The following is a 22,073-nucleotide window of genomic DNA, read 5'->3' as shown; positions in this document are numbered from 1 at the left end:
TCACAAATTCAAGCCAAGCTCAGGCAATTTAGCAAAACCCTGTCCCAAAATAAAAATTTTAAAAGGGTAGGGAATGTAGCTCAGCGGTAGAGTGCTTGCCCATCATGCCCAAGGCACTGGGTTTAATGCTCAGTACCACAAAAAATAAAACCCTTGAACTCCTGCAAGCTATTTGTCTAGTTATGGTACCTACCACACAGTGGAAGGGAAGAAGCTGTCTTGTCTTTAGATGGTTCTCAGACACACTACACAAAATGGGGTTTAAATGATATATCTTTATTAAATTAAAAGGAAATATTTTATATAAAATCCTGGGGAAAATCACTAAGCGTTAAATTTAAGATTGGTAAAACAATCACATGGCTTCTACCAAGGTGTTACCGCAGAAAGACAGGTAAGCCATAGGTTACAGGTGCAGCCCCAATAAGATACTTGAGTCGGGGAGCCTGGCGGGCCTGATTGATGTAGTAGAGAAGTGGGGCTCCTGGGCCTGCTCTAAGCCAGCCCTGTAGCAGAGCCTCTGTGTAGCGGTCAATGTCTCGGTCAGTCACATCCCAGAGATTACCTAGATATAATGGGCTGGGAAAAGAGAAGAAATAATACAAAGTAAAGGTTCTATAACAGAATATACTTGGTAGTATGATTGATGGTGATGGGTGCAGAGAAAGAGATTGTGCCAATGAAGAGCTCCTTGGCCCATCATTCTAGAAGGATAGAAGAGGGCTAAGACATGCCAGGGAAATAGGTTGGTAGGCAGGTGGGGCATAAAAGCAGAGGGATTCAGTGGGAAAGAACCCGGGTGGGGGGCAGGAGTCTTAATGCCTTGGGACAGGTCTCACCCCTGGAGCCTCACCAGCCAGACATGATGTACTTGAGCACAATGCCAGCTCCCTCCAGGTTTCCATGAACAGCCAAGGCTGCACTGCTGCAGCCAAATAGCAGAGCCACTGCCCGGCAGTTCAGCCGCAGGACGGCCTGCCCATCAAGGAAGCGGGCACCAGCCCCATGCCCTGCATAGCTACGGCAGAAAGGAAGTGAGGTAAGTATTGACCTATAGGCTTCTGCCTATGGTTCCAGAGGCTCTAAAAGAACAAAGCAGGGCTGGGGATGTGGCTCAAGCGGTAGCGCGTTTGCCTGGCATGCGTGTGGCCCGGGTTCGATCCTCAGCACCACATACAAAGATGTTGTGTCCACCAAAAAAAAAAAACTAAAAAAAATAAATCTCTCTGTCTCTCACTTTCTCTTTAAAAAAAAAAAAAAAAGAAAGGAACAAAGCAACCCATGGTGATACTATCCTTGGGACTGCCCCTCTCCACCTCCATGTCCTAAGCACTCACATATATAAGTCATGCTCTGTCAGGGCCGCTTGCACTTGTTCAGGGCTTGGCACTTCCCCGACCACCCCTCTCCAGCCAGCTTCCCTGCAAGGAAAAAGTAGGAGTAAGAATAGGGAACTATACAGCAGGAGTCATGTGGCAAACAGAGAAACAGTAGACAGAAGGTGGGCCGCAACCACCGATTCTGGAGAAAAGGCACTTTGTCCCTGTATTTAATCTCTACCATTCCCCATACGCCCTTTGCCTTCACCCCCCTGACCTGCTAAAATTGGCTCGAAATTGCTCCTCTGTGCTTGACAGGTTATTGTGAGGGTTCAGGACATAGAAGGTACTTCGAGGATCCACCCCTTGGCTCAGCACTGCCGAAGCCCCACCCTAAGGAAAAGATACTGGTGATTAGGACCCTGGTTTCAGCAGAAGACCTGACCTCCAGTAAACTGTAAGCCCTTCTTCCTGTTTGATCCATTACTAAGACTCTTTGCTCTTTCTGCCAATCGTCCCCAGACCCCTACCCTCCAAACCCCACCTCTTTGATGATGGAGTAGCTGAGCAGGAAGCGGAAGGAGGGCAGCCGGGTTACAGGCAGTACACGGAGGCTGGGCATGCTTTCCCATGGCAGCTTCTGCAGGTCCTGGATAAAAAGCACTCCGAGGTTACTGTCCTGAGCCAGGTATAAGCAGGAGCCTGGGGTTAGCTGATAACCGTTACCCACTAGACACCACCCCTCTGTCCTACTCCTTACCTTGTCTAGCACCAAGACAAGGTGCCTATTGCTTGGTGCCATCTGGCCCTGTAAACGCCCTACTACTTCACTCAGGAGCTTCTGGGCTTGCTCTGGCTGAGTGGGGCACAGCCCGAAGGCGAGGGCCTGAATGTCCTGGGCAGTGAGAATACTGGCACCACTGAGAACAACCTGTAGGGGAGCAGCAGTTAATGGGTGCCTTAGCTGCCATCCGTCTTCACTCACTGCGGCTGGGGTGAAAGAACCAAGTACAATGGCTTCCCTCTCTGCTTCCTGAACTCACTTTCAGCAGATTGGGGTCAGGATATTTCCAGCCACATTCCTGCAGCAACTCTTGTAGGCGGGAGGCCTCCTGGGCAGGGCCAGGCTCCTCACTGGATGGCAGCAGCAGCCCCCTCCAGCAACCCAACACGTGCTTCTCTAGGGAAGTGATGAGATCCTAGGAGTGCGATAGAGACTTCAGTTAGAGAAGAAGTTGGATTTCTTTCCCCATAGGCATCGACATTCTGGACATGAGGAAAGGGGTTTTCTAATATGTTTATTTGTCTTACTTACCTTCCTACCAGTCATAAAAGGTTAAAAATCTAGATCATTATAGATCACTACAACAATGTGACAGATATGAACAGGTGGGCAATGAAAGCTAAAGCCAGGAAGCTTTTTTTTGTTTCTGTGTATCTTTAAACACTCAATTGTCATATCCCCTTCAACTCTGGAGTTCTTATTATTTAAAACCCTCCCCAAGTGATAATTTTTATTGAGGCCTACACTTTCAGAAAGAACTTGAAGTAGCTCAGCATTGACCCAGGACCTCTGCCAGGGAAAGTACTGGCAACCCCTGGGTCATTTCTGAGGCAGGCCTGAGTGCCCTCCTCCCAATACACACCTCCATCCTGCGGTCCAGTGCAAGCCGCCCTGTCCACCATGCTCGCTTGTCAGTACAGCTGCTATTCTCTTTCTGGTCCTTCTGGATGGCATCAAACTCTCTCAGGGCCAAACTTAGTGGGAACTGTGGGTGATGGGGTTGCAAGATCTTGGCTCACCTAGGGATCACCATTTCTCTATCCCCCAACCACAAGATATGAACGGCTTGATCAGAGGCCACAGGGAACCCTACCTTGCTCTGGGCAGTGGGGATCTGCACAGTGACTGGGGGATTGTCCTTTTCCAGTCGGGTCAACAGGAGGGTGTTACCGACGTTTCCAGGCTGGAGGGTAGCCAGAGCCAACACACAGACAGTCACCCCTGACACACAGGACACACTCAAAATCATGTCAATAGTTATGAGAATTCCTGTCCCTATCTTCTGCATGCAATACTCCTATCCATCTCTCAAGACAATTCCAAGAAGTCTTTCCTGATTACTAGATGTTCAGGTACTTTTTCCTGCCCTAACATTTCCCTAGGGACAGGGAACTTGTACTTCTTTGTGTTCCCCACAACAAAGTCCCTACACAGAGTAAAGCACTCAAATCACCTGTCTGGGTGTTTTATGTAAGTATAGGAAGACCCCAGACAACTGAACTCAGATCTGAAAAAAGACAAGAATTTTCTGGTAAACCAAAGTTGAGGTTAAAAACAAGACTTCCTGATTCAGGGGATGTTTGTTTGATGACAGAAACAAATGGCTAACTGATGAAAGGTATGACATAAGGAATGCAAATTTATATAAACTGACCAATGCTTTAAACTCCTCCACCCAACTCAGTAAGAGGATACGGAAGAGGACAGAACAGCTCCCCTACCACCGTACCACTGGGGATCAGACCCAGGAGCTCCTGGAAACTCTCCTTCTCAGGCTTGGGGAAGTGGTGAGATTCTGAAGTCCTGAAGGAAAAGAGACGCTGGATGCAGGCCAGGGGGACATCTCCAGGTTTTTCCTGGAGGCTCAGCCCCTGCAGCTGGTCTGCCAGTTCGAGTGATCCACGGTGCTTCTGGGCCTTGCTGCAGACAACACAAGTTGGAGTGAGCTCCTCTCCTTCAAAGTCTCAGCCCTCTCTGCAGTTTGCCCAGCATGAGCCTCAGTGATGGTGAGCACTCACCTGAGCTGTCTATGAAGGTGGGTGAGCATCTGGTGGCGACAGGTAATGGAGACAGACTCCGCAACAAGGAAAGCGGTAGCATAAGGATCCCGGTGGCCCAGGCACAAGGCTAGGAAGCGGCAGAGGTGGGCATAGAGTCCACTAGGAGGGCAGTGACTGATCCCACGGAAAGCAACACTCAGTGCGTCACATATGGAATCCAAGGTTGAAAGACCTAGAGGAAGGTTGATACTCTTGTTAAAGATAAATTCTCTATTTCAGAAAGAGAAAGAAAACTTCCAAGAAGGAGTCCCTACATAATCTCCCACATGGAAAAAAGCAGCTATCGGGCTGGGGCTGGGACTCAGTGGTGGAGTGCTTGTCTAGTATGAGTGAGGCACTGGGTTTAATCCTTAGCACCGCAAAAGATTAAATAAATAATTTATTTATTAAAGATGTTGCATTCATCTACAACTGGAAAAAAAAAAAAAAAGCAGCTATCATTCATGAAAGGTGATGTTCCAAGTAGGGTGCTATGCAATTATCAGGCATCAACTCATTCAGTCCTCCCTATGACCCACTGGACGGGGAAGGAAATAGATGTTCAGAGAGGTTAAGTTACTACACAGAATGGTGAGATTCAACCAAGTTACTACACAGAATGGTGAGATTCAACTGGGTGCAGGGGGGATCCAAAGCCAAAACGAGACAGAATAGAAAGACATAAGGAACAAGGGACCAAGAAGCTCAGCTCTCTCCAAGTAACCAAACTTCAATGGTTGGTATACTCACCAATGGCTACAGGTTCTGAGGGGAGCTGGAGCCAAGGACTGAAGTCCCTGTTGTTCCCTTTCTCTGGGCCTGGCATGGGCAACTCCTCCTTGTTAGAATCTCTTCTCAACACCTCACATTCTCCTACGGCTGCATCAGAGGCAGGAGCTGGTGCCTTCCCACCTGGGAAGAGAGCATGCCTTTTTTATGGAGTCCTTCTCCTGTCATCCTCTTTGTTCCCTGGAGCTACAGTCTAGCCCGAGAGCTAACAAAATTATTTTTCTTCCTAGACTGCTTTGGCCCCAGGGACATCTCCCTCTGCCCAAAACAAAAACAAAAATCCCACACACCCTCTACCTCTCATGCCTTGCCATCTTACCTGGGGCTGAGTCTTCCCCATCTGAGCCTCTAAGAGTCTCAAAGCTCATTTCCATCCTATTGTCATCCAGCTCCTCCTCAGGGATGGCCCTCATGACCTCAGGACCTTGCCTGGCCTGGTCATAAAGGGCCATCTGGGGATCCTGTTCTTCACAATGTCTTGATGCCATCTTCTTGGCCCTCCGACTCCTACTGTTCAGACCAGGGTTTCCAGGAACACTATTTGAGGCAACCACTGCATCTGTCTTCAAGCTTGGGCCCTTCCTAGCCCGGCCTCGGCCCCGGGAAGCAGTGCCCCGTCTTTTAGGTTCCTCCACAAGCCCTGCTTCAGTTGAAACAGGGTCTTCCAAGTCACTGTCATCACTGAAGTTTACCTGGATCAGAGAAAGGGAGAAAGGCCAAGGGGCTTTCAATAACATCTTTTAACAGCAGGTGGCACTGTGGAATGCCAGCAGGCACCATCACCCAGGCCTTTGGAAGACTTCCCATATTACACCTGCCTCTCCTAATTCAGGCAATGACTTCTAGGGTTCAAGGTGGAACTGGGCGGACGGAAGACGAGGAGGAAGGATGAGAAAGGGAAGGAAGCATAATAAAAAATGGAAGGGCCCTGGGGAGCTATTCTATAGGAACACTGCTTTGCAAAACCCTCTCTTCCAGGACTGCTCCCCCCCAAAACCACCTAATCACAGTCCCACTTCACCTTGAGGCGCGTCTGGACCCTGTGATGTACCCTGGGTGCCTGGGGAACCTCAGGCTTCTTTGTAGGGCAGACTTCTTCAAACACAGTGAAGGGAACAGGAACACGAGGGCCAGCTGGCCTGACGTGGCCTGCAGGCTTAGGTGTACAGGGTGGTCCTCCACCTTCCAGACCTTTCTGAGAGGTATTATGGAAGGAAAGGGGAGCACAGGATATCTTCTGGCGCCCTCGTCCTGAACACTTTTGGCTCCGAGTCTTTGAGGGCTCTGGGCCTGGAGGACTTTTTATTAATGGTGGCTGCCATCCCCAAGAGCTTGCAAAAAGTTGAGTAGTGCAGCAGCTGAGGCTACCCAGGTTCAAAAGGGCCTGAATCAAGAGCAGGTTGGCTTTCCAAGGCTCCAGGTGGTGTATTCGCGTTGTCATGAACTTCAGCCCCAACTCTACGACCTTCCTCAGGCTCTTGTTTGATGGCTGGCTCAAGCCCTCTAATGCCAGCTGTGTGTATGCCTGAGCCAAGATCTCATCCAAGAGGCTTGGGATGGAAGTAGGGGGAACTTTGTGACTCAGGAAAACTTGGAGAGCTTGATTGAGACGCTTGGCAGCTGCAGGGCAACCCTTCAGCACAAACTGCAGCAGATCCAGACCCTGGGCCTGATGGCCCATGGCCAGTTTCAGCCCTGCTGTGACCAACACCCAGCGCAGACAGACCACAGAGAGGACAGGGCTGGCACACAGTGAACAATCACAGGTGGGTGAGTGGGACAGGAAGCCAGGGCTGGGCTGGGGCTTGGTTTTCAGGACTGGGGAGGAATTTGTAGAAGGTACATTGGGGCCAGGCTCCTTAGTCACAGTGGCCACAAGCTCCAGAGCAGGGCCTTTGAGGAAGGGTTCCTCCTCCGGGAGCTGTGGGGGATGTGGGACCTGGGCCTGTTGTTTCCCCTTCTGCAGGTGGACCTTCTTCACAGAGTCTGGATGCTGGGCCACCCCACCAAACTCTAGGGAGAGAACAGAAGAATTACAAAACTAGGGAAAAAAGCCAGGTGCAATAGCACATGCTTGTAATCCCAGTGACTCAGGAGGCTGTGGCAGGAGGATCACAGATTCAAAGCCAGCCTCAGCACTTTAATGAGACCTTCAACAAAAAGACCCTGTTTAAAAAAGGGCTGGGGACTTAGCTCAGTGGTAAAGCACCCCTGGGTTCAATTCCCAGTACAAAAAAAAAAAAAGATGTTGGGGGGAACTAAACCTTTTTACCTGGTGACATGTTACAGCTTGTGTGCTACCCACCATCTACAGGCAGGCCACACAACTGCTCACCTGTGCAAGACTCAAGCAGGAACAGAACCTGCTGCAGGTCAGACTGACAGAGGTCGATATCACTGCGGGCCAGCTCCAGCTCACCCTTCAGCACCAGAAACAGGGCACACCTTGTTGGGAGAGGAGATAGAACCCATGACTGGAAGCCTTAGTTTCCTGGAATCTTGCTCCTTTCCAAAGCAGAGCCATCATTGTCTTTCCCTGCCTCTAGGAGGCCTTCTACACTCCCTAAAGCTGACTTCTACACTCCCTGGGGAAAACCCCTCTATATTTCTATCTCATCCCAACTCATCCTTGTGCATTAGGACAGGATTTCTCAACTGTATTCCTGAAAAAAAAAAAAAAAAAAAAAAAACATAGGCAACTAAACTTAGGGAAAGGCAACATATTAGACTTCCTTTGGAGATTTACAAGGCATATTAGCATCCTAAAGGAGATGCAGAGTCCTGTAGGGAATAAAACATCCAGCCATGATTAACTCAGCATTTCCCACTTAGCCATGGAATGCCTTGTTTCATTAACCCCTCTAAATGTATCATGTAATGTTTAGAGTAGTTTGGGAATTCATGGTCAGGAATGCATGGCACTAAGGGGCAGAATTTGCATCTTCTTAGGCCCCCCACTCACTGGCGAGGCAGCTGCAGCTTTGTTGTAAGTTTCAGAGCCTCCAAACAAAAGGCCTTGGCTTCGCTCACACTCTCTAGGTGGCCCAGGCGACAGACCAGTTTCTCTGAGCAGCTCAGCACCTCTGTAAGAACCTGCCATTTTTGTACCAGATTTTCACCTGTAGTAAAGGAAGAGTCAAGACCTTAATACTCAGCCACAATTTGGATCCTAAGGAGACAAAACTGCCAGCCCCACTGTCTGGCCCATCTATTTCCACAGGGCCCTGCTCTCTTCCTCACTCACCATAGTCCAGAAATGATGTCTCCACGGGTGTTTTTTGAATAGAGAGTACATCACTACCCAGAAGCAGGATGATGATGCTTCGAAGGAGCTTATGTGAGTCTATGAGTGCTGTCTCAGGTGTCTGCCAGCCTGTGGTGGGTAGAGTGGAAAACGGAGGAAAGTATTGTGTCCAGCACTCTGCCACATTCAACCAGTAAGATAGCAAAGCATGCTACTGCTCTTTTCCTTCTTCACCCAAGGAAGACAGAGCTAGTTAATCATAGAATTCTTTCCCTCTAAGATCCCATGGGATCACAGAATTCTCTCTAGTTTAGTATTCCAAATAGTCCTTACTTATTATAAATAAGAGGTACCAGGTGAAGCAAAACTCATTTGCTATTCCAGGTCTATTCTGTGTAGATCCAAGGTAGGCTGCTGCATATGGTTGGACAGCAGAGGGAACAAGGGCTGAAAAAAGCTGACAACAAACTATGCCTATCCAAAAAGGGCCATCTGCTCTACTATTTCACCTTGTGCCCAGAGCTGCTCCCGCAGGGCATCTGAGAGGCTGTTCGATGAGAGGCTAAGGTAGAGAGCCAGCAGTTGCAGGGCTTGGACGCGCAGCAAGTACCAAGCCTTGGATGACTTCTGGAGGGCAGGATTCCGAAGGACAGACAGCAATAGAGAGACACCCTCATCCACCTGAGTGAGACAAAGGACCAAAGGAGAGCAGTCAGATATGGATTTTGGAGCTTGGGATCCCTTTGCAGGTCATGTGACCCAATTCCTTGCTTCCCTCCCACCCCCTTTGGTACTAGAGATTGAACCTGGGACACTCTACCACTAAGTTACATCCCTAGTCCTTTTCTTTCTTTTTCAGTTGTTGATAGACCTTCATTTTATTTATTTATATGTGGTGCTGAGAATTGAACCCAGTGCCTCACACTTGCCAGGCAAGTGTGCTACCACTGAGCCCCAGCCCCAGCCCATAGTCCTTTTCATTTTTTATTCTGAGAGAAGGTCTCGCTAAGTTGCTAAAGCTGGCCTTGAACTTGCAATCCTTCTGTCTTAGCCTCCCAAGTTGCTGGGATTATATGACTGTGCCACCATGCCAAGCCAATCCTCTCAATTTAAAAATGGAAAAAAAAAAAAAAATGGAAAAAAAGAAAAATAGAGGCTGGGGTTATAGCTCAGTTGGTAGAGTGCTTGCCTTGCATGCACAAGGTCCTGGGTTCAATCCCAAGCATCACAAAAAAAAATAAAAATAAAAAATAAAGAAAAACTAGGCCTCAACAACAGCAAGGTGCTAAGCAATTCAATGAGACCCTGTCTCTAAATAAAAATACAAAACAGGGCTGGGGATGTGGATCAGTGGTAGAGTGTCCCTGAGCCCTGAGTTCAATCCCAGGTACCCCCCTCCACACACACACACGCCAGAAACAACAACAAAAACAACTAAAGCCTGAGAGGGTACAAGACTTGACAAACACACAGGTAGTTTGGGAGAAAACGCAGGTGTTTTGGATTCCACTGGCTTTCTAGTATAGGGCTTTGGTACCTTCCGAGGACCACTCTTTTCCCAGTTTCTAGTCCCCCTCGTCACTCTAAAAACTGCAAACCAATGAAAAAGATAATATTTTAACTAGAAGAGACTAACAAGGGCAAGGCTAGGAAACTTCTACTGCTTCTTCAGGTCAGCAGCATATTGCCTAGCTCCAGGGAAATCTCAGAACCCAAATATCCTGAAAATCCTAAAATCTTTGTAATACTCAGGCCCTCTGGGGCTTTTAAGAAAGTGAGAAATGGGGCTGCGGGTGTTGTTTAGGGGTGGACTGCTTGCCTAGCATGTGCAAGGCCCTGGTTTTGATCCCCACCACTAGAAAAAAGAAAATATACCTTCTGGTGAGTCCAGTAGAGGTGACTTTGAAGTAGATCACAGGTGAGGGAAAGGAGCATGTATGTGTCAGTGGTCTGATCGAGATGCTTCAGGTTTGATTCCACCTCTTCCAGGTACACCTAAAGAAGCAGTCAGAGGGTATGTGAACATGCTAGTGAGGAAACTAGGTTCTTTGAAGAAGCTAGGTTCTTCAAATTAAAGTGAAGTAAAGCATTCACAAGAAAATGTTTGTTTACAAAGCCAATTGAATATGACATTATTTCAAATGTTATAGTTTTTTTTTTTTTTAATTTGTTTTTTAGTTGTAGTTGGATACAATACCTTTATTTTATTTATTCATTTTTATGTGATACTGAGGATTGAACCCAGGGCCCCGCACCTGGTAGGTGAGTGCTCTGCCACTGAGCCACAATCACAACCCTGTTACAGTCTTCTTAAAAATTGTTTGCTCATTGAAATTTTCATCTAACAGTTGATTACCATGCTAGAAAATTCTTTCTAGGGCTGGGGATGTGGCTCAAGTGGTAGCGTGCTTGCCTGGCATGCGTGCGGCCCGGGTTCAATCCTCAGCACCACATACAAAGATGTTGTGTCCGCCAATAACTAAAAAAATAAATATTAAAAATTCTCTCTCTCTTTAAAAAAAAAAAGAAAGAAAATTCTTTCTAAAGGAAAGAAGCAAATAAATACAAGTTTATGTTTCCTCCTATTAGATGGAAAAAATGTACAGAACCTTCTAATAACTTTTCTTGCCATCCAATAGCTCGAAAGGAGTGGAGAAACAGGCATATGTATATAATCTTGAAAAAATGCCATGAAGGCTATTCAATGGCAGGAAGACCCAGGAAAATGGTTGATTTTGTCCTTTAAGAAATAGATGTATAAAATGCTTTATCTGTAATCTTAGTTACTAGTGGGGGGCTGAGGCAAGAGGATTATAAGTTTGTGACCAGCCTCAGCAACTTTGGGAAATCCTGTTTCAATATAAAATACGAGAAAGGTGGGAGATATAGTTTAGTGATAAAGCACCCCGGGTTCAATTCCTAGTACTTAAAAAAAAGCTTTATGAAGAAGGTGACAACTGGGCTGGGGATGAGGCTCAAGTGGTAGCGCGCTCGCCAGGCATGCGTGCGGCCCAGGTTCGATCTGCAGCACCACATACAAACAAAGATGTTGTGTCCGCCAAAAACTAAAAAAAAAAAAAAAAAAAGAAGGTGACAACTGATCTACAACATTTAAAAAAAAAAAAAAAAGTTGAAGTTCACTGAATCAAAAAAGGAAGGTTGAGGAAAGAGGTGCATTTCAGGTGGAGAAATCAACATAACTGAAGATAGAGGGAAAAACAATAAACATAAAGTAACCAGTAAGTATTGGCAAGATTCATGGGAGGGCTGGGGATGTGGCTCAAGCGGTAGCAAGCTCGCCTGGCATGCGTGCGGCCCGGGTTCGATCCTCAGCACCACATACAAACAAAGATGTTGTGTCCGCCGAAAACTAAAAAATAAATATTGAAAAACTCTCTCTCTCTCTCTCTCTCTCTCTCTTTAAAAAAAAAAAAAAGATTCATGGGAGGAGGTAGAAGAAAAAGCATGAACTAGAACAGAAAAAACTACAATAGAGCTGGGTATGGTACCTGTAATCACAGTTATTCAGAAGGCTGAGATAGGATAACAAGTTCAAGGCCAACTTAGTAACAACCTCAACAATTTAGTGAGATTCTATCTCAAAAAAATAAGGGCTGGGAGTAACATGGTGGCAGAGCAATGAGTTCAATCCCCAGTACTCCTTTCCCAAAAAAAAAGATGTGCAGTAGGGTCTGGATAGTATTCTTTAGGTAACAGAAAAGCCATGAAAATCTTTTCAGCAAGAAAGACATAAGATCAGACCAATTCCTACGAGTGGTAGAAGATCAAGTTGCAAAAGGAGAAATGGCTAGGGATGTAGCTCAATGGCAGAGCTCTTGCCTAGCATGTGCAAGGCCCTGGGTTCCATCCCTAGCACCACAAAAAAAAAAAAAAGAGAAAAAAAAAAAATAAAGGGAGAAATTGAAGACAAGAAAGACCAACTAGGAGACATTGTGACAGCTAACCAGGATGGATGAAGCACCAACTAGGGCAAAGGAAACAATTTGGGAAATGCAGGATGGGCAGCTTCCTGGAGCCATAGTTAAGACCTATGATCAATCAGTCCTTTTACTAAGAAGTAAAAAAACTGCTTCTCCCCATAGTCACCTCTCAACACTCCACAGTCTACAGCAGTCCAACAATGGGGTACAAGGGGGAGAAGCTGCTCCTTCAGTATCCTATCTTCTCAGGGAAAAGATGGGCTTATAAAGCCATGTGTCACCTATAGCCTCTAGACTTGGAGTGACTGGTACTCACCTGGGCATAGCTGGGACAGCCGAGGCTCAGAAGGAGCTGGGCGAGGTGGCAGGAGGAGCCAGCTGCCTTTGCATGGTCCTCTAGTCTCTCAGAAACAATCCGAAGAAGCAGGAGAGCCTCCAGAGCCTGCAGAGGCTGGGCAACCAGAAATAGCAAGTTGACTCTGCTGCCATGCAAGCTTCCATTTCTACCCTCCATTCCCTGACCCACTGGGACCTTGGGCAGCAATCTGACTTTGGGGCCTGGATAGAATGTGGCTACACATTCCACACTACACACTACACACTCCATCAGACATCTTTGGGTATCCTACAAACCACCCTACTTCTTTTGATTTAAAGCCTACATTCCAATCACCAGCAATAGCCAGGACTTACTGAGTGCTTATTATGTGCCAGGCACCCGTACCAAGAAGTTTACATGCATTGACTCATTTAATCTTCATAGCAACTTCTAATCCCAATGTTACAGCACAGGAAACTAAGACTCACATAGGTTAAGTTGCTTGTCTAAGTTAACACACATAACAGATATGTGGTAGAGCCCAGACTCAAATTTAGGGCTGAGTTACCCTTCCCTGTGCTAAAAATGGCTGAAAGCTCATAGTTAACAAAGCTCTTTTATGTGCAGTGATTCTTAGCAGGTTCATAGGCCCAAGAAGCTCAGTTTCTGACTTACCCTTGTTTCAAATGCTTCCATCAATGCCCTGTCCCATTCATTACCTTTGCCACTAGCTGATAGAGGGCCACTAAGATCTGCAGTGAGGCTGCTGTCTGCTGGAGACATCGCACAGCTGGGGCCTGCCCCTGTGTAAGCAACTCCTTCCACAAGGCCAGGGCTTGGTCCAGGCATTTGGACTGAGCTATAATTCGGAAGAAAGTGACCACCTTCAGTGCATGGGCCATCTCAGAGAATATGGCTTTCTTCATAACATCCTCTGCCCTTATTTCTCTCTACCCTTAAACCTCTGCCTCCCTACCTTACCACCCACCTCCCCACAACAAGGCCAGCATCTCCCATACTAGGGAGTCCTTATTCTGCTTTAAAGAAACCACAAAGGAGATGTCCATGCCACACTGTGTTTACTGCCCTCACCTGCATCTGCAGCCAGGTTGAAGGCAATGTTACTGTACAGGAAACGATTTTCCTGGAGTTTATCTTCATAGTTCAGGTCATTGACTTCAAATTCTTCCAGATTACTGGGAGCCTGGGCTCTTCGATCCCTCTCAATACCCTGGATGGGTAGATCAAGGTAAAAACAGGGCTGGTACCAGCTTACTGGGAGCCCAGGGCAAATGATTCCCACACACAGTTCTGTTCAACCTCACTTACTTCCCGCATTTTGGCCTCCAAGGTACAGATGTAGAGCCATAGCAAGGCCTGTGCTTTATCATCCAGAAGTTGATCTTTGGCATGCACCTTGGGCTTCACAGACTCTAGGAGCTGCAGGGCTTCCTGGATAGCATCTAGGGCAGAGCTGTAAGAAGATGTACTTAGGCTGAGCCCACAATAAGTACTGACCACAGCACCCTGGAAAGGGCCTGTTCTACAACAGCAATAGCTAGAGCTTCCATGCCCACAAAATGAGTGGACACTAAGCAACAGAGAGGAAAATGGACCCTAAAGAGAGTAAGAGGACCAAGACAAGGAGCAAGAGTGGCTTCACCAGTTATTCCTTCTCACCAGTCAGTCTGCTGGGCAAAGTCATGGTAACACAGCACCTGAGCCAGTTCCACCAGGTGAGTGGCTCGTGCCCATGCCCCAGCCGGTGTCTCCTCAGGACTCAGCTCCAGCAGGTCACAGATGACATTGAAGCGTTCCTGTCCAGTATCAGCCCGTACTGCCTTATAGGCCTGCAGCTCTTCCTTCAGCAGGAGGGCCAGGGTCTCTGGGTCCCAGCCATTTAGGCTGTCTCGCAGAGTCCTGAGAAAGGGAGGTTTAGCACTAGAGAAGATTCTGGAAAGCATGAAAATTCTGCACCAATAGCAAAGAGTCCCAGTTTTGGCTTAGACTTCTCTAAGCTTATTTGTGACTTTAAAACTCTAAATGGATAGCATTTTTCCTTTTTTTAATATACTGCAGTGGGCTGCACTAAGAATCACATCCAATACCCATGACCTATAAAGCCCTATGTGTTTCTGCCTTTGCCCACCTTGACCACCTCATTCCATATGGTTCCTACCCTATACCCCATGCCACATTCTTCCAACATGCTGGCTTTCTCAAGCTGTTCCCAAGCTTGTTCTCATCTTGGAGCCTTTGTATTTACTACTTTCTCTAAAAGGAATTCTCTTCCCCGAGATTTCTTTTCTTTCTTCTTCTTTTTTTTTTTTTTTACCAGTGATTGAATCCAGGGGTGCTTAACCACTGAGCCACATCCCCAGCTCTTTTTATTTATTATTTTTATTTTGAGAAAGGGTCTTGCTAAATTGCTAAAGACCTTGCTAAGTTGCTGAGGCTTCAGTCCCTGCCTCAGTCTTCTGAGGTACTAGGATTACAGACCTATGCTACTAATGAACCCGGCCTAAGATTTTTTTTTAATATTTATTTCTTTTAGTTGTACACAATACCTCTGTTTTTATTTATTTATTCATTTATTTTTATGTGGTGCTGAGGATTGAACCCAGGGCCTCTCACGCGCTAGGTGAGTGCTCTACCGCTGAGCCACAACCCCAGCCTGAAATCTTTAAATAGTAGATTCCTCCACATCCTCAGGTCTCATTTATCACTTCTTCCAAAAGGCTCATCTACAGTTGTTCCCTTGCCAGGCATGGAAGAGTATGCCTCTAATCCCAGAGATTTGGGAGGCTGAGGCATAAAGACTGCAAGTTCAAGGCCAGCCTCAGTGACTTAGCAAGACCCTGCCTCAAAATAAAAGAATAAAGGGCTGGCGATGTGCCCAGTGGTTAAGCACACCTGGGTTCAATCCCCCAGTAGAAAACAAAAAAAAGTTGCTCCCTCTTTTAGCAAATCAGTTTGTCTTCATGAAACATATGAAATATACTTGCTTTTTATATTTCTGCAAGGAGAATATAAACTCCACAAATATACTACTATACCCCAAGTACGTAGGATAATGGCTGACACACAGTAGGCACTCAATGCATAACTAATAAAGGAATCACTGCCTTTCTCAGATATAAAGATTAAGGGACACAACCATGAGAACAAAAAGCCACCCGATCCATGGAGCAACTCACTTCAGTTGTAGCTCCTTGTCTCCAGCCCTGGCAGCATCCATCTTGACTCGAACCCAGAAAGTGACTGGCTCAGTCATGTGTTCTAGGCTGTAGGACTGCAAAGCTGCCAGCCATAAGGTCACCATCTTGCAGCCCTGGGCCTGTCTGCCCATTTTCTTCAAACTCTCTACGTGCAGCAGGAAGCACCTATGCAACTGACAGAAGACAGGGATAGACCAAGCTGGAGGGAGGAACAGGTGAATGTGTGCAGTGAGAGGATATGTTTATAAGCACATGTACCCCGTGATGGGGGATTGTCAGGTGGTCCTCCTGCTCCACTCCCACCTTCATCAGAAGATATCTGAAAATTAAACACCTGGGTGATCTCAGACTGATAGGTTTCCATCCCAACCTTCCCTATAGTCATCACCCACATCCTTGAAGACCTGCTTTTCCTCCTATAATCCTCCCTCAGCAACTGGAACTGCCTTGTGCTGAGTCAGAAATGCAAGACCATCCTAGCGCTTCCTTCTCTTTTCTCCTTCCCAGCCAGTCACTTACCAGGTTAAACCTTAACTTTTTATACCCATCTGCTTCTTTTCATCCCTTGCACAGCTGGTTCAGCTCAAGCCACCCTTTCCTGCCTAGGGTGCAATAGCAGCCTGATTACCCAGTTTTGCCACAGGGATGCCAGAGCAATTTAAATGAGAATCTAATGTAGGGCCTCCACTTAAATCCTTTAGACACTCATTGCCTCACTTGACATGAAACCCAAAGTCCTTTACCACACTTGCCTATCCAGCCAACCTACCATTTCACAGGTATTCTTGTTTAAGACATTGGTGCAAAGGACCATCTTGGGGAAAGCTTTTAAAATATGTAGACGCCTGAGGTCCAGTACTAGAAATTCTGATGCAATTAACTTGGGGCAGGATTTATTTATTTATTTTTTTAAGATTGAAAATTGAACCCAGGGGTACTCTACCACTGAGTTACATCTTCAGCCCCTCCCCTATTTTTTGAGACTGGGCCTAAGTTGCCAAGGCTGGCCTCAAACTTACGATCCTCTTGCCTCAGCCTCTGAGTCACTGGGATTACAGGCACACACCATCTTGCCCAGCAGGAATGAGAAATTTTTAAAGTTCACTCAGAGTTGAGCACACTGGTGCACACCCATAATCCTAGTGACTTGGGAGGTTGAGACACGAGATCACAAGTTTGAGGACAACCTTGGCAACTTAGCAAGATCATGTCTTAAAAAATAAAAAGGGCCGGGGATGTAGCTCAGCAGTAGAACACTCTTGGGTTCACTCCTCAGTATCACCAAAAAGAAAAAAAAAAAAAATTCACTGAGGTGATTTAATGCAGCCAGGTTATGAACCACCAGCTTAAGACAAGACTAAATATAAAAAGTCAATTAATCTAAAGAAAAAAATGAAGTAACGGAACAAGTGAGATTTGGGAAGTACTGCCCCATGCTACAAACATGTAGCTCCTAAACCCCCTACTTCAAGGCAGGGTCCCATCCCACCCTTTGACATTACTCAAGCCCCTACTACATAACCTCCCTTCCTGCCCTTCTTATTCCCTCTTACCTTCTCAGGAGGCACCTCAGGATACGTGCCTGGCTTTGCCAAGCCCAGCTGCTGACAGAATGGTTCAGAGACAACACAGGCCTCAGCATACAGCTTGTGACTATAGAAACTATAGGCCAAGTTACTGGTGTAGGAGGCTGCAGGGGAAAAGAAAGTTAACCACAGGAATGATTCCCACTGCCCTGTCTTGCTGGAGAGGTAAAGAGAAGTTCAACCTGGTGTCAGCACTGCAGCTTCCAGATCAGACAGGCATCCCTATCACTAGGGAATGAGAGAGGGGCAGCCCCCCAACCTACTCCAAGTCACCCTCTGCCCTCCATTCCAATTAAGTGAACCCATACCACCAGCCCTTTCATTCTTGTTTTACTAGGGCTGAGTCCTCATTTCCACAGAAGACCAATCTCTTCTCACATGCCAGTCTCACTCCATGCTCCAAGATCAGCATTTAAGGGGAAACATTCTGGTCTGTCTCTCACCTTCTCCTTCTCTCACTCCACCAAAGCCACACAAACTTCCTTGATATTCTTCAAATACACCCCTTCTGCCTCAGGGACTTGGCTCTGCTTCCTTTGGCAGAGATGTTCTTTCCCAGCTATCAACATGGCTAGCTCCCTTCCTTCTTCCAAGTCTTTGCTCACATGGCTCTTTGTATGAGACCTGCCCAGAATCTCTGACTTCAGATGGTAACTTGCCCCCTCACCCATGAACTCCTAAATCCCTTTCTAATCCTGCTTTACTTCCCCCACACCACGCTTTTTTTTTTTTTAATGAAGTACTGGGGATTGAGTTCAGAGTCTCATGCATGCTAGACAAGTGTTTTTCCACTAAGCTACATCTCTAGCCCCTTTTAAAAAATATTTTGAGAAAGGATCTCATTAAGTTGCCCAAGGTAGGCTTAAGCTTGTGAGCCTTCTATTTCATTGTCCCAAGTAGCTGGGATATTTTTATGGGGGTGAGGGGAGCAGGTACTATGGATTGAACTCAGGGGTACTTTACCACTGAGCTATATCCCCAGCCCTTTTTTATTTATTTATTTATTTATTTTAAATTTTCAGACAGGATCTCCCTGAGTTACTTAGAGCCTTGTTATATTGCTGAGCTGGTCTTGAACTCACAATCCTCCTGCTTTAGCTTCCCAAGTAGCTGGGATACAGGCATGTACCATTGCACCCAGTTATCCCTCCTCCTATATTTTTTATTACATTCTAACATATTGATAATTCAATTATTATTATTTTTGTTACTGGGAATTAAACCTAGGAGCACTTTACTACTGGACTAGATCCTCAATTCTTTTTATTTATTTATTTTTTGTTTGTTGCTACAGGGGAATTAAACCCAGTGGCACTCTACCACTGAGATACACCCCCAGCTCTTTTTATTTTTAATTTTAAAATGGGAGTTTTGCCAAATTGCTGAGGCTGGCCTTGAACTTGCAATCTCCTGACTTAGCCTCCAGAGTTGCTGGGTTTCCAGGTGTGAGTCACTACCAACAGTTAGAAATGTTCTTTAAAATTTAAATACAAAGGTCATAAAGTTGCATGGCACATACAGACTTTTCTTTTTTTTTTTTTTTTGGTACCAGGGATGGAACCCAGGAGTGATTAACCACTGAGCAATATTCCCAGTCATTTTTATTTTTAATTTTAAGACAGGGTCTTACTAAGTTGCAGAGGCTGGCTTTGAATTTGCAATCCTCCTGTCTCAGCCTCAGCACATTTTTCCCAAAATAAACACCAAATCAAATTTCGAAGTCAATGAGGGGAGGGAAAAAAAAAAATTAATGCCTGTTCTTTAGCCTCCTCACTAGTATAAAAAGCAACTGATCCTTATAAACACCTCTTTTACTGCCTCCTTAAGCGACAAAGAGCCCCCTCAGTGGCCAGAACGATCCATCAAGTACTATTCATCTGCCTAAGGAGTGATGACCCTCCCAAGAACCCTGTATCTGGGCCCAGGGCACTAACCAGTCATCCCCAGGTAGTCAGTCAGCTCTCGGCCTGACAGACCTTCTAAGGCCTCCAGCATCCAGACAACAGTAGATTTGCAACTCTCCACTAGATGGGCCAGATCAGCCAAATCAGCTACCTAAAGTGACAAGAAGGGGCTTGAGGGTGAGAGGAGTCATGCCAGGTCCAAGGTGACTTTCACCCCACTCCACACTCAAAGCCAAAACACCACCCCAGAGCTCTCCCGAAGAGCAACCCAAGACCATAAGCCCCTGTTCAGATTCCTTCATTCCCAGATGGTACCTGACAGCCTTGAGCAAAGTCATAAACCATCACAGTGTAGAGGTGAATACCCTGAAAGTGCATCTGAAGCAAAGACTGCTGCTGCTTGGTACAGTCCCCATGGACCTAAGGAAAGAAGGGGAAGGTGGGTTTTAGGAGCAGAGATGAAGTAAGTTTCAAGCTGAAGATTCCCCAGAGTTCTAGAGAGTTGACACAGCTCAGGGAGGAGGAAGGACATTGGGAGGGGCCATAAACCTCTTAGGATAGATTAGGCTGCATGCCAGGCATAATCCAGAGAGCAGTTTAACAAAGAGGAACCAGATCTTGCCAGATTCTAGACTTGTATTAAGTTCACAGATCCACATCCCGCCCTACCTCCAGGTCCTTAACTCACCCCATCCCGCAGTTGCCGGATAAGAGAGCAATACCCTCCAAGAAAATCAAAGAGGCTCAGAATAGCATCCAGTCCATAGCGCTTCTTGATGCTTCGCTCCAGGCCTGAAAGGAAGAACTGGCAGGTGTCATACAATGCCCGGAGAGGAGGTGATGGCATCCCCATACTGTTGTTCAGGATAGCTGATGCCTTTATCAGAAGCGGGGCCACTGCCTGAGATTCTTCCTCCCCAATTTGCAGCAGTTCAACACCCAACTGGCATAGCTGGAGGCTGGGGGCTAGATTGGTATTCCTTAGGTATTCATGTGCCTTCTCCACTGCACCAGTGGCCTTTTCATGGTGGTGGCTCCAGCAGAGGCGACGGCACTGTTCCAAGGTGAGCTCCAAAAGGCAGAGGGCCCTCTGGGGCGAAAGAGGGCAATGAGAGCCACTTTCTTGATTGACCAAGACTCCAATCACATGTCTGGAGAGCATGTCATCTAAAAAATCTGCATCTGCTTCATCTAGACCATGCCCACTAGCATCAAATAGCTGATGGGCAGCAACTACTCGACAAGCTGTTGGAGAGGAAAAGTGAGGAACCTCACAGGGAGTACTTTCATCTTCCAAGAGTACTAAGAAGCTCAAGGCCTTCAGCCGAGCCGAGAATGCAGCTCGCCGCTCTAACAGTGATTCTGCTCCTTTCCAAAGCAGAGAAAAGCTGCCCCGAGTTACGGCCTCATAATCCTGGGGTGCAGCTTGTTGAGAGCACTGCACCAAGCAAGCATGGAGGGGCTGGGCAAGGTGAAGCATAGCCTCTGGGCTTCTCTGAGAAGCAACATTCCGCAGTAAGATGAAGAGAATGCGTTCCAAGTAGAGGGGAGGACGCTGGGGGGTGGACATCAAGTAGCCATCACAGGCCAGCTTTGCCAGCTCCAGTAGGCTCTCCAGGTGCCCAGAGCAAGCTAGCTTGGCAGTCAGCTGCTGGTTGCAAGCCCTCAGGATGGCATCACAAATCTGTCTCTTCTCAGCATCAGATCGGTTGCTAGGAAGACCAGCTGGTGGCTTGGACAGAAACTCCTAGGAAAAAAGAAAGATGCATGAGGCTAGGAAAGATGAGAAATAAGTAGGGAAAAGAACTAAGAATGAGTTTGCTCCAGAGAAGTTCCTCTACTTATCCATCTCTTCAAAATAAGGCAAAACACAAAACAGCTGAGCTTGGGAAGCCAGGTGTGTCCTGAGCTAGACAACAACACCCCCACCTTCAAGTCAGGCAGCAACTCTTCAGCCTTCTTCTGGTTGCTTAGCAGAGTCCCAAAGTTGACTCCTTTTAAGTTCCTCATGGTGCAGAAAGCTACGGAAAAGAAAACAGATTAGAAATGGCAGAAAAGATTTGGAATGGAGCTAACAAAGAGGACTTGAAGGCAGTGGCAGATATTAGGCAAAGGTTCCATAAGAAATCCTAGCCGGAAAGCTGGGCTTGGTGGCACACCCCTGTAATCCCAGCTACTCGGGAAGCTGAGGCAGGAGATTTGCAAGTTCAAGGCCAGCCTGCACAATTTAGTGACACCCTGTCTCAAAATAAAAAGAGCTGGGGATGTAGCTCAGAGGTAGGGTGCTTGCCTAGTATGCACGAGGCCCTGGGCTCAATCCCCAGTAGTAAAAGAAAAAAAAAATCCTTTCCGGAAAAAGCGATGACAGGACGCCAGGCTTCCTCTCTCCCTTTCTTCAGGCCGATACGCGTCCTCACTACTCCGCCATTCGACGCCTTAGGCCTCCACCAAACTCTATGGCGCCCATCAGGACGTCCCAAACTTTCGAAGAGCTGCCGGCGCCTCTCCCCAAAGTCAGCGCTGAGAAACCCATACAACTCGGCGCGAACACACGTTCACGAGCCCCTCCAAGCCTTACCGCACCCAAAGTAACTCTCCTTCTAGGACTCACTTCCAGATCAGTGCTCCACAAGGATCTCTAAAATAATCTTCGCTTTCCGCGCCAGCCCCTCCTTTCAAATATTTCCAGCAGCCAATCAACAAGAGCGCCTAACGCCGACGGGCCGCGCGGCGTTCTGGGAGTTGTAGTTTACCCGCCCCGCTGCCCGTCACGTGACTCCAGCCCGCGTGGTGGACTGCATCTTTGAGAAGGAAGGCCTCTTGGGGGCGCGTGTCACCCCTTTTTTCCCAGTCAGGGCTGAGTTCCTCAGTTATTGCCCTCTTCTTCGCTATCGGGAAGGCCAGATCTTCGCCACCTTCTCGCTTTAGTT

The 22,073-nt window shown here is 47.0% G+C and overlaps 1 protein-coding gene across 2 annotated transcripts; it reads right to left on the bottom strand.

The window, feature by feature from the left end:
- Window positions 1–255: 255 nt before the first annotated feature.
- On the bottom strand, window positions 256–22,073 carry Espl1 (extra spindle pole bodies like 1, separase). Of its 2 annotated transcripts, XM_046436345.2 has the most exons (31): window positions 21,755–22,073; window positions 21,073–21,164; window positions 19,832–20,890; window positions 19,459–19,563; window positions 19,174–19,294; window positions 17,207–17,343; window positions 15,633–15,826; window positions 14,116–14,355; window positions 13,765–13,909; window positions 13,528–13,666; window positions 13,155–13,294; window positions 12,433–12,567; window positions 10,051–10,170; window positions 8,685–8,856; window positions 8,176–8,304; window positions 7,894–8,050; window positions 7,267–7,376; window positions 5,953–6,944; window positions 5,251–5,623; window positions 4,893–5,054; window positions 4,122–4,335; window positions 3,833–4,023; window positions 3,197–3,324; window positions 2,966–3,088; window positions 2,363–2,518; window positions 2,080–2,250; window positions 1,864–1,968; window positions 1,597–1,712; window positions 1,338–1,421; window positions 854–1,018; window positions 256–579 (listed from the first exon to the last, which is right to left on the bottom strand). In XM_046436345.2, the coding sequence occupies exons 2-31, from the start codon at window positions 21,151–21,153 to the stop codon at window positions 378–380; spliced, it is 6,366 nt and encodes a 2,121-aa protein (XP_046292301.1). In that variant the 5' UTR covers window positions 21,154–21,164; window positions 21,755–22,073; the 3' UTR covers window positions 256–377. The 2 variants fall into 2 exon arrangements, with proteins under 2 accessions (XP_046292301.1, XP_058432294.1); XM_058576311.1 differs by having other exon boundaries at window positions 21,073–22,073.

Source organism: Marmota monax, unplaced genomic scaffold, assembly GCF_021218885.2.
Source record: "Marmota monax isolate L192 unplaced genomic scaffold, Marmota_monax_Labrador192_F-V1.1 WCK01_AAM20220418_F8-fsc00012, whole genome shotgun sequence".
Lineage (NCBI taxonomy): Eukaryota > Metazoa > Chordata > Mammalia > Rodentia > Sciuridae > Marmota > Marmota monax.
The sequence above is the reverse complement of the archived record's forward strand: the minus strand, read 5'-3'. Positions and strand labels throughout refer to the sequence as shown.